The sequence below is a fragment of the Pelobates fuscus genome, chromosome 3, assembly GCF_036172605.1.
Source record: "Pelobates fuscus isolate aPelFus1 chromosome 3, aPelFus1.pri, whole genome shotgun sequence".
NCBI lineage: Eukaryota > Metazoa > Chordata > Amphibia > Anura > Pelobatidae > Pelobates > Pelobates fuscus.
In genome coordinates this window covers 5,391,750-5,404,441 of record NC_086319.1, presented here as the reverse complement: position 1 = coordinate 5,404,441, position 12,692 = coordinate 5,391,750, and the positions used below count along the sequence as shown (strand labels likewise).

The 12,692-nt window shown below is 38.5% G+C and overlaps 1 protein-coding gene across 3 annotated transcripts in view; it reads right to left on the bottom strand.

The window, feature by feature from the left end:
- Positions 1 to 12,692, bottom strand: part of PDE3A (phosphodiesterase 3A) — a 443,952-nt gene that overhangs the window by 207,677 nt on the left and 223,583 nt on the right. Inside the window, exon 1 of one of the 3 annotated variants that reach the window (XM_063446638.1) lies at positions 5,150 to 5,268. The exons of the other annotated variants lie outside the window; for them this stretch is intronic. Coding sequence (XP_063302708.1) covers positions 5,150 to 5,212 — 63 coding nt within the window. The 5' untranslated portion in view covers positions 5,213 to 5,268. Of the gene's footprint in view, positions 1 to 5,149; positions 5,269 to 12,692 lie in introns of those variants that run through there. 3 annotated transcript variants of the gene reach the window in all.

Genomic DNA, 12,692 nt, shown 5'->3' with positions numbered 1-12,692 from the left:
ATGTAACATAATATATAGGCTATAATATACAACATAGGATATGATATAACATGTAACATAATATATAGGCTATAATATACAACATAGGATATGATATAACATGTAACATAATATATAGGCTATAATATACAACATAGGATATGATATAACATGTAACATAATATATAGGCTATAATATACAACATAGGATATGATATAACATGTAACATAATATATAGGCTATAATATACAACATAGGATATGATATAACATGTAACATAATATATAGGCTATAATATACAACATAGGATATGATATAACATGTAACATAATATATAGGCTATAATATACAACATAGGATATGATATAACATGTAACATAATATATAGGCTATAATATACAACATAGGATATGATATAACATGTAACATAATATATAGGCTATAATATACAACATAGGATATGATATAACATGTAACATAATATATAGGCTATAATATACAACATAGGATATGATATAACATGTAACATAATATATAGGCTATAATATACAACATAGGATATGATATAACATGTAACATAATATATAGGCTATAATATACAACATAGGATATGATATAACATGTAACATAATATATAGGCTATAATATACAACATAGGATATGATATAACATGTAACATAATATATAGGCTATAATATACAACATAGGATATGATATAGCATGTAACATAATATATAGGCTATAATATACAACATAGGATATGATATAACATGTAACATAATATATAGGCTATAATATACAACATAGGATATGATATAACATGTAACATAATATATAGGCTATAATATACAACATAGGATATGATATAACATGTAACATAATATATAGGCTATAATATACAACATAGGATATGATATAACATGTAACATAATATATAGGCTATAATATACAACATAGGATATGATATAACATGTAACATAATATATAGGCTATAATATACAACATAGGATATGATATAACATGTAACATAATATATAGGCTATAATATACAACATAGGATATGATATAACATGTAACATAATATATAGGCTTTAATATACAACATAGGATATGATATAACATGTAACATAATATATAGGCTATAATATACAACATAGGATATGATATAACATGTAACATAATATATAGGCTATAACATACACCATAGGATATGATATAACATGTAACATAATATATAGGCTATAATATACACCATAGGATATGATATAACATGTAACATAATATATAGGCTATAATATACACCATAGGATATGATATAACATGTAACATAATATATAGGCTATAATATACAACATAGGATATGATATAACATGTAGGGTATAAAATAACACGCCAGCATTCTGTAACATTTAAAGTCCTTTTCAGGGGAGCTGAGGACACAGTGCTATCCATGTTATCGGATTTGAGTTATGTAAGGAATCCATCAGTGTGCGTTATTAGCGGATTGCAATGCATTTAAGGTTTGTGTGTATTTTTTTTATTAAGCACTGAATAGGTTTCTTTGCGTCACACTGAATGTTTAAAAGTAATTTTTTTCCATTCATTTAACCAGCAGTGATGGAGGGACATGGCTAGTAACATAATCTCATGTAATCGTTTTCTGTAATTTGGAGAAATCTTCCCACGGATTAACTTTCGTTTAATTAGTAAAGTTTCACTGATTGGTTTACTCTCCAATAAATGGTCAGATCTGACAATGTGACTCTGGGATATCAGGCTAACATGGGGACGTTACGGTGAATTGGTAATTACTGTACTGACATGTTTGGTCTGAATGAGGGGCCGGTTATTAGGAAATCCATCAATTTCAGATTAGAATCTGCAGCCCAAAAAGGACCAGCGTCTCATTCAATGCGGTACCCACGGAGAGCTACTGATGGTTTCAGAGCCCCAGTTGACCATGACCACTCTAGCCAATCAGCGGCGCCCCTGCCCGCAGCCCTCTGCGCTTCTAGCAAAGCAATTTAGGAAGTGGGATATCGATAGAGGAATTTGCAACCTAAGGGGTTGAACTAATCAAAAACGGTTTATCACCTTTGGGTAAAAAAAAAAAAAAGGCCCAGTGTCCTCCTGGCACCAAAACTATTTAATTGGAAGTTCATTTTGTGCTAGGAAGTTCTTTTATTATGGTTAGATAATAACGAAAAAAGCTGACTTTTTTTAATTAAGATATATATTTATTGTTTTTTATTTTATGTATGATATATTTTTGATATTTTAATATACTACAAAATCCTTTTTAACTTATTTGGCTAAACCTGCAAAACCTGTTTTGGCCAGTAAGGGTCCTTCCACTGTCTGCTTTGTAGAAGTTTGATCATATGTCGTTTCTAATGTTTTGATCTTAATGAGATTTAGGTTTCGGCTATTTAAAGGGGAATTCTGACTATTCAATAGAATGCAGTCTATCACAGCAAGTGTATTGTTAAAAAAAAATCTATCAACACAGAGCGTATTGTTAAAATCTCAGACCTCAAACATGTTTCCTCATTCTCATTATAAGAATGAAATCATTCTCCAACAATACTTCTAAACATCGTTTGTCTAGCATTAACCCTCAAACTGATTTATTAATTCACAAGCTTTGTATTAAATCTCGATAAACCGATCAGCCAATTCACTGAAGCAATGTGTTATATCTAAAATCTGCGTCCACTCGACGTCTGTTTCAAACTTGGGGTCTAAAGATAAAGCCATGAAGGTGTGTCCCAGAGCATTGTGGACCCGTACCCCATGACACATAAAAGAGGAGTCCCCAAGTACAACCTATGGATCTGTACCCCTAGACATGTATAGAGGTGTCCGCCAAACTACAACCAATGGATCTGTACCTCTCGACAATTAGTCATCAAGTACAGACAATCGACTCTTAGACACATACAGAGGAGTCAACCAATGTACAGCTAATGGACCTGTTGCCCTAGACAGATAGGGCAGAGACCCCCAATGTACAGCTAATGGATCCGTACCTCTATACACATAGAGAGGAGATCCCTAATGTACAGCTAATGGACCCGGGTCCCTAGACACAGAGAGGAGACCCCCAAAGTACAACAATACATCTGAACCATACAACATGTACAGAGGAGTCCCCTAAAGAACAGCTAATGGAACTGTACTCCTAGATATATACAGTAGAGTCCCCTAAAGTACAGTCAATTGATCTGCCCTCCAAAATACATATAAATGAGTTCGTCAAAGTACACCAATGGACTAGCACCCCTAGACAAGTACAGAGGGGCACTCCAAAATACAGCCAACAAATCTGTACCACAGACACATAGATTGGAGTCCCCCAAAGTAGATCCAACAAATCTGTACCACAGACACATAGATTGGAGTCCCCCAAAGTAGATCCAACAAATCTGTACCACAGACACATAGATTGGAGTCCCCCAAAGTAGATCCAACAAATCTGTACCACAGACACCTAGATTGGAGCCCCCCAAAGTAGAGCCAATTGATCTGTACCACAGACACATAGATTGGAGCCCCCCAAAGTAGAGCCAATTGATCTGTACCACAGACACATAGATTGGAGCCCCCCCAAAGTAGAGCCAATAGATCTGTACCACAGACACATAGATTGGAGCTCCCAAAGTAGAGCCAATAGATCTGTACCACAGACACATAGATTGGAGCCCCCCAAAGTAGAGCCAATTGATCTGTACCACAGACACATAGATTGGAGCCCCCCAAAGTAGAGCCAATAGATCTGTACCACAGACACATAGATTGGAGCCCCCCAAAGTAGAGCCAATAGATCTGTACCACAGACACATAGATTGGAGCCCCCCAAAATAGAGCCAATAGATCTGTACCACAGACACCTAGATTGGAGTCCCCCAAAGTAGAGCCAATAGATCTGTACCACAGACACATAGATTGGAGCCCCCCAAAATAGAGCCAATAGATCTGTACCACAGACACCTAGATTGGAGTCCCCCAAAGTAGAGCCAATAGATCTGTACCACAGACACATAGATTGGAGCCCCCCAAAATAGAGCCAATAGATCTGTACCACAGACACCTAGATTGGAGTCCCCCAAAGTAGAGCCAATTGATCTGTACCACAGACACATAGATTGGAGCCCCCCAAAGTAGAGCCAATAGATCTGTACCACAGACACATAGATTGGAGCCACCCAAAGTAGAGCCAATAGATCTGTACCACAGACACATAGATTGGAGCCCCCCAAAGTATAGCCAATAGATCTGTACCACAGACACATAGATTGGAGCCCCCCAAAGTAGAGCCAATTGATCTGTACCCCAGACACATAGATTGGAGTCCCCCAAAGTAGAGCCAATTGATCTGTACCACAGACACATAGATTGAAGCCCCCCAAAGTAGAGCCAATAGATTTGTACCCCAGACACATAGATTGGAGCACCCCCCCCAAAGTAGAGCCAATAGATCTGTACCACAGACACATATATTGGAGTCCCCCAAAGTACAGCCAATTGATCTGTACCACAGACACATAGATTGGAGCCCCCCAAAGTATAGCCAATAGATCTGTACCACAGACACATAGATTGGATTCCCCCAAAGTACAGCCAATTGATCTGTACCCCTAGACATGTAAAGAAGAGTCCCCCAAATTAGTTTAACAGAGTTGGGTAACACATTTCATATAATTATATGGAAATCTATTATTAAAACATACTCCCAACAACTGCTGAGGTCAGAACTATCAATTGACATCGAATTGTAGGGTGGTTTAATGCCTCCAAACATCCTGATACCTTTCCATGTTGATTCTTTGTAGATTATGTGCATTTTAATTCACTCAACACATGTAAAGATAAGGTCTTGACGATGTAATTACAACGTAGGCTATATCAATAATGACTGTCACGTTACCAGCTGTCAAACACAATGCAAACACAGAACGCACACCGGCTCTCTGTAATTAGTATTGGAAGAACCCAATGTTACACAGAACACAAAAAGGTCAAATTCACTCACACATTACATGAAGTACTATTGTAACAGCAATCAATATATCCTAATAAAGGGAAATGATAATCTAACAAAACACGATAAAAGTGAACTTAGACTTCCAACTTCCCTTTCCAGTCTGTTATAATAATATTCATATATACCTCATCGAAGAATGGAAAAACCTCCCTTCTCCGCTTCATTCTGCGTATAGATCTCAAACTCATACTGCGTGCTATCGGCAAGCATTCACCAGGACTGGACGGAACTCACGTCGGTCGCATTATCGGAGGTGAAAGTCAGTCTGGATCAGGTGTCACGAGCCATTGATAGACAACGGACAAAGTGGCCGTCTCGTAGACATTTATGTCTTTGAAGCGGAGGAAACAATTGTGAGGAGAGAGTTCTCCTAGTGAATCACCTTGCGAGCCTGTAGCTTGAGAAGAACACAGGAAGCGTTTAATCTTAAACCAGCTGTCGCCTGGAAACCAGAGGGTAAAGTGCAGTCCTACAGGAGGGACCGCTGCCACTTCTTTCAATTATTTTAAGTGAATCAAAGTAAAACAATAGCCATTTGTTCCTGTTTGCAGCAATTAATGCAAACAAGTCACTCGGTCTCACCAGACTGCTCCAGCTCTCCCCACGGAGGATCTAGGACTGCGAATCAGCCACAATAAATACACAGCACTCGCTAAAGTAATAAACATATTAAGAAATGCATTACATGCAGCGATCAAAGAGTCTTTTACAGGGTCACTTACCCAGAGGTTAACAAACAGGGCATATCTGGGGTAGTTTGCTAGATATCAACGGGGGGGGGGGGGTAGATATTCTGGGATAGTTTGCTAGATATCAACGGGGGGTAGATTATCTGGGATAGTTTGCTAGATATCAATGGGGGAGTAGATTATCTGGGGTAGTTTGCTAGATATCAATGGGGGAGTAGATTATCTGGGGTAGTTTGCTAGATATCAATGGGGGGGTAGATTATCTGGGATAGTTTGCTAGATATCAATGGGGGTAGATTATCTGGGATAGTTTGCTAGATATCAATGGGGGGTAGATTATCTGGGATAGTTTGCTAGATATCAGTGGGGGAGTAGATTATCTGGGGTAGTTTGCTAGATATCAATGGGGGAGTAGATTATCTGGGGTAGTTTGCTAGATATCAATGGGGGAGTAGATTATCTGGGGTAGTTTGCTAGATATCAATGGGGGAGTAGATTATCTGGGGTAGTTTGCTAGATATCAATGGGGGGGTAGATTATCTGGGATAGTTTGCTAGATATCAATGGGGGGTAGATTATCTGGGGTAGTTTGCTAGATATCAATGGGGGGTAGATTATCTGGGATAGTTTGCTAGATATCAATGGGGGGGTAGATTATCTGGGGTAGTTTGCTAGATATCAATGGGGGGGTAGATTATCTGGGATAGTTTGCTAGATATCAATGGGGGGTAGATTATCTGGGATAGTTTGCTAGATATCAATGGGGGGGTAGATTATCTGGGGTAGTTTGCTAGATATCAATGGGGGGGGTAGATTATCTGGGATAGTTTGCTAGATATCAATGGGGGTAGATTATCTGGGATAGTTTGCTAGATATCAATGGGGGGGTAGATTATCTGGGGTAGTTTGCTAGATATCAATGGGGGGTAGATTATCTGGGGTAGTTTGCTAGATATCAACGGGGGGGTAGATATTCTGGGATAGTTTGCTAGATATCAATGGGGGAGTAGATTATCTGGGGTAGTTTGCTAGATATCAATGGGGGAGTAGATTATCTGGGGTAGTTTGCTAGATATCAATGGGGGGGTAGATTATCTGGGATAGTTTGCTAGATATCAATGGGGGGTAGATTATCTGGGATAGTTTGCTAGATATCAATGGGGGGTAGATTATCTGGGATAGTTTGCTAGATATCAATGGGGGAGTAGATTATCTGGGGTAGTTTGCTAGATATCAATGGGGGAGTAGATTATCTGGGGTAGTTTGCTAGATATCAATGGGGGAGTAGATTATCTGGGGTAGTTTGCTAGATATCAATGGGGGAGTAGATTATCTGGGGTAGTTTGCTAGATATCAATGGGGGGGTAGATTATCTGGGATAGTTTGCTAGATATCAATGGGGGGTAGATTATCTGGGGTAGTTTGCTAGATATCAATGGGGGGTAGATTATCTGGGATAGTTTGCTAGATATCAATGGGGGGTAGATTATCTGGGGTAGTTTGCTAGATATCAATGGGGGGGGTAGATTATCTGGGATAGTTTGCTAGATATCAATGGGGGTAGATTATCTGGGATAGTTTGCTAGATATCAATGGGGGGTAGATTATCTGGGGTAGTTTGCTAGATATCAATGGGGGGGTAGATTATCTGGGATAGTTTGCTAGATATCAATGGGGGGTAGATTATCTGGGATAGTTTGCTAGATATCAATGGGGGGGTAGATTATCTGGGGTAGTTTGCTAGATATCAATGGGGGGGTAGATTCTCTGGGATAGTTTGCTAGATATCAATGGGGGGTAGATTATCTGGGATAGTTTGCTAGATATAAATGGGGGGTAGATTATCTGGGGTAGTTTGCTAGATATCAATGGGGGTAGATTATCTGGGATAGTTTGCTAGATATCAATGGGGGTAGATTATCTGGAATAGTTTGCTAGATATCAATGGGGGTAGATTATCTGGGATATTTTGCTAGATATCAATGGGGGTAGATTATCTGGGATAGTTTGCTAGATATCAATGGGGGTAGATTATCTGGAATAGTTTGCTAGATATCAATGGGGGTAGATTATCTGGGATAGTTTGCTAGATATCAATGGGGGTAGATTATCTGGGATAGTTTGCTAGATATCAATGGGGGTAGATTATCTGGGATAGTTTGCTAGATATCAATGGGGTAGATTATCTGGGGTAGTTTGCTAGATATCAATGGGGGGTAGATTATCTGGGATAGTTTGCTAGATATCAATGGGGGGTAGATTATCTGGGGTAGTTTGCTAGATATAAATGGGATAGATTATCTGGGATAGTTTGCTAGATATCAATGGGGTAGATTATCTGGGATAGTTTGCTAGTTATCAATGGGGGTAGATTATCTGGAATAGTTTGCTATCAATGGGGGTAGATTATCTGGGGTAGTTTGCTAGATATCAATGGGGGTAGATTATCTGGGGTAGTTTGCTAGATAACAATGGGGGTAGAATATCTGGGATAGTTTGCTAGTTATCAATGGGGTAGATTATCTGGAATAGTTTGCTATCAATGGGGGTAGATTATCTGGGGTAGTTTGCTAGATATCAATGGGGTAGATTATCTGGGATAGTTTGCTAGATATCAATGGGGTAGATTATCTGGGGTAGTTTGCTAGTTATCAATGGGGGTAGATTATCTGGAATAGTTTGCTATCAATGGGGGTAGATTATCTGGGGTAGTTTGCTAGATATCAATGGGGGTAGATTATCTGGGGTAGTTTGCTAGATAACAATGGGGGTAGATTATCTGGGATAGTTTGCTAGATATCAATGGGGTAGATTATCTGGGATAGTTTGCTAGATATCAATGGGGGTAGATTATCTGGGATAGTTTGCTAGATATCAATGTGGGTAGATTATCTGGGATAGTTTGCTAAAAATCAATGGGGGTAGATTATCTGGGGTAGTTTGCTAGATATCAATGGGGGTAGATTATCTGGGATAGTTTGCTAGATATCAATGGGGGTAGATTATCTGGGATAGTTTGCTAGATATCAATGTGGGTAGATTATCTGGGGTAGTTTGCTAGATATCAATGGGGGTAGATTATCTGGGATAGTTTGCTAGATATCAATGGGGGTAGATTATCTGGGGTAGTTTGCTAGATATCAATGGGGGTAGATTATCTGGGATAGTTTGCTAGATATCAATGGGGGTAGATTATCTGGGATAGTTTTCTAGATATCAATGGGGGTAGATTATCTGGGATAGTTTGCTAGATATCAATGGGGGTAGATTATCTGGGATAGTTTGCTAGATATCAATGGGGATAGATTATCTGGGATAGTTTGCTAGATATCAATGGGGTAGATTATCTGGGATAGTTTGCTAGATATCAATGGGGGTAGATTATCTGGGATCGTTTTCTAGATATCAATGGGGTAGATTATCTGGGATAGTTTGATAGATATCAATGGGGGTAGATTATCTGGAATAGTTTGCTATCAATGGGGGTAGATTATCTGGGATAGTTTGCTAGTTATCAAAGGGGGGTAGATTATCTGGGATAGTTTGCTACATATCAATGGGGGGTAGAGTATCTGGGGTAGTTTGCTAGATATCAATGGGGTAGATTATGTAGGGTAGTTTGCTAGATATCAATGGGGGTAGATTATCTGGGATAGTTTGCTAGATATCAATGGGGGCACATTATTTGGAATAGTTTGCTAGATATCAATGGGGGTAGATTATCTGGGGTAGTTTGCTAGATATCAATGGGGGTAGATTATCTGGGGTAGTTTGCTAAATATCAATGGGGGTAGATTATCTGGGATAGTTTGCTAGATATCAATGGAGGTAGATTATCTGGGGTAGTTTGCTAGTTATCAATGGGGGGATAGATTATCTGGGATAGTTTGCTAGATATCAATGGGGGGTAGATTATCTGGGATAGTTTGCTAGATAACAATGGGGTTGATTATCTGGGGTAGTTTGCTAGATATCAATGGGGGAGTAAATTATCTGGGATAGTTTGCTAGTTATCAATGGGGGTAGATTATCTAGGGTAGTTTGCTAGATATCAATGGGGGTTAGATTATCTAGGGTAGTTTGCTAGATATCAATGGGGTAGATTATCTGGGATAGTTTGATAGATATCAATGGGGGTAGATTATCTGGGATAGTTTGATAGATATCAATGGGGGGTAGATTATCTGGAATAGTTTGCTATCAATGGGGGTAGATTATCTGGGATAGTTTGCTAGTTATCAAAGGGGGGTAGATTATCTGGGATAGTTTGCTACATATCAATGGGGGGTAGAGTATCTGGGGTAGTTTGCTAGATATCAATGGGGTAGATTATGTAGGGTAGTTTGCTAGATATCAATGGGGGTAGATTATCTGGGATAGTTTGCTAGATATCAATGGGGCACATTATTTGGAATAGTTTGCTAGATATCAATGGGGTAGATTATCTGGGGTAGTTTGCTAGATATCAATGGGGGTAGATTATCTGGGGTAGTTTGCTAGATATCAATGGGGGTAGATTATCTGGGATAGTTTGCTAGATATCAATGGGGGAGTAGATTATCTGGGATAGTTTGCTAGATAACAATGGGGTTGATTATCTGGGGTAGTTTGCTAGATATCAATGGGGGAGTAAATTATCTGGGATAGTTTGCTAATTATCAATGGGGTAGATTATCTGGGATAGTTTGCTAGATTTCAATGGGGGTAGATTATCTGGGATAGTTTGCTAGATATCAATCGGGGGGATAGATTATCTGGGATAGTTTGCTAGATATCAATCGGGGGGATAGATTATCAGGGATAGTTTGCTAGATATCAATGGGGGTAGATTATCAGGGATAGCTTTCTAGTTATCAATGGGGGGATAGATTATCTGGGATAGTTTGCTAGATATCAATGGGGGGTAGATTATCTGGGATAGTTTGCTAGATATCAATAGGGGTAGATTATCTGGGATAGTTTGCTAGATATCAATGGGGGGTAGATTATCTGGGGTAGTTTGCTAGATATCAATGGGGGTAGATTATCTGGGATAGTTTGCTAGATATCAATGGGGGTAGATTATCTGGGGTAGTTTGCTAGATATCAATGGGGGTAGATTATCTGGGGTAGTTTGCTAGATATCAATGGGGGGTAGATTATCTGGGATAGTTTGCTAGATATCAATGGGGGTAGATTATCTGGGGTAGTTTGCTAGATATCAATGGGGGGTAGATTATCTGGGATAGTTTTCTAGATATCAATGGGGGGTAGATTATATGTGATAGCTTTCTAGTTATCAATGGGGGGGTAGATTATCTAGGGTAGTTTGCTAGATATCAATGAGGGGATAGCTTATCTGGGATAGTTTGCTAGATATCAATGGGGGTAGATTATCTGGGATAGTTTACTAGATATCAATGGCGGGGTAGATTATCTGGGGTAGTTTGCTAGATATCAATGGGGGTAGATTATCTGGGTAGTTTGCTAGATATCAATGGGGGTAGATTATCTGGGGTAGTTTGCTAGATATCAATGGGGTAGATTATCTGGGGTAGTTTGCTAGATATCAATGGGGGGTAGATTATCTGGGGTAGTTTGCTAGTTAGCAATGGGGTAGATTATCTGGGGCAGTTTGATAGATATTAATGGGGGTAGATTATCTGGGGTAGTTTGCTAGATATCAATGGGGTAGATTATCTGGGGTAGTTTGCTGGATATCAATGGGGGTAGATTATCTGGGGTAGTTTGCTAGATATGAATGGGGGTAGATTATCTAGGGTAGTTTGCTAGTTAGCAATGGGGTAGATTATCTGGGGTAGTTTGCTAGATATCAGTGGGGGTAGATTATCTGGGGTAGTTTGTTAGATATCAATGGGGTAGATTATCTAGGGTAGTTTGCTAGTTAGCAATGGGGTAGATTATCTGGGATAGTTTGCTAGATATCAATGGGGGTAGATTATCTGGGATAGTTTGCTAGATATCAGTGGGGGTAGATTATCTGGGATAGTTTGCTAGATATCAATGGGGTAGATTATCTAGGGTAGTTTGCTAGTTAGCAATGGGGTAGATTATCTGGGGTAGTTTGTTAGATATCAATGGGGGGTAGATTATCTGGGATAGCTTGCAAGTTATTTGTGGAAGGGGTAGATAATCATGGATAGCGTGTTAGTTATCAATGGAGACATATAATCTGGGTTAAATTGCTAGTTATCCACAGCTGGGGTAGGTTATTGGGGTAGTTTACTAGTTATCCATAGAAGCAGCAGAATTTTTGTCTAGTTTACTAGTTATCCATAGGAGGGGTTGATTATTTTGGTAGTTTACTAGTTATTAATAGAGGGGTAGATTATTTGAGTAGTTATCTATGTATCTATGGGAGAATTAAATCACCTGGACAGTTTACCAGATATGATATGATAGGTATATTATCTGGATTATTTACTAGTTATTGATGGGGTTTAGTAGATTTTCTGGATTAGTTATCGATGGGGTTTAGTAGATTATTTCGATAAATTACTAGTTATCAATGGGGGTTGGTAGATTATCTGGATTATTTACTAATTATCGATGGGGGTTTAGTAGATTATCTGGATAATTCACTAGTTATCAATGGGGGTTGGTAGATTATTTGGATTATTTACTAGTTATCGATGGGGATTTAGTAGATTATTTAGATAAATTACTAGTTATCAATGGGGGTTGGTAGATTATTTAGATAAATTACTAGTTATCGATGGGGGTTTAGTAGATTATTTAGATAAATTACTAGTTATCGATGGGGTTTAGTAGATTATTTAGATAAATTACTAGTTATCAATGGGGTTTAGTAGATTATTTAGATAAATTACTAGTTATCGATGGGGGTTTAGTAGATTAGCTAGATAAATTACTAGTTATTGATGGGGGTTTAGTAGATTAGTTAGATAAATTACTAGTTATCGATGGGGGTTTAGTAGATTATTTAGATAAATTACTAGTTATCGATAGGGGTTTAGTA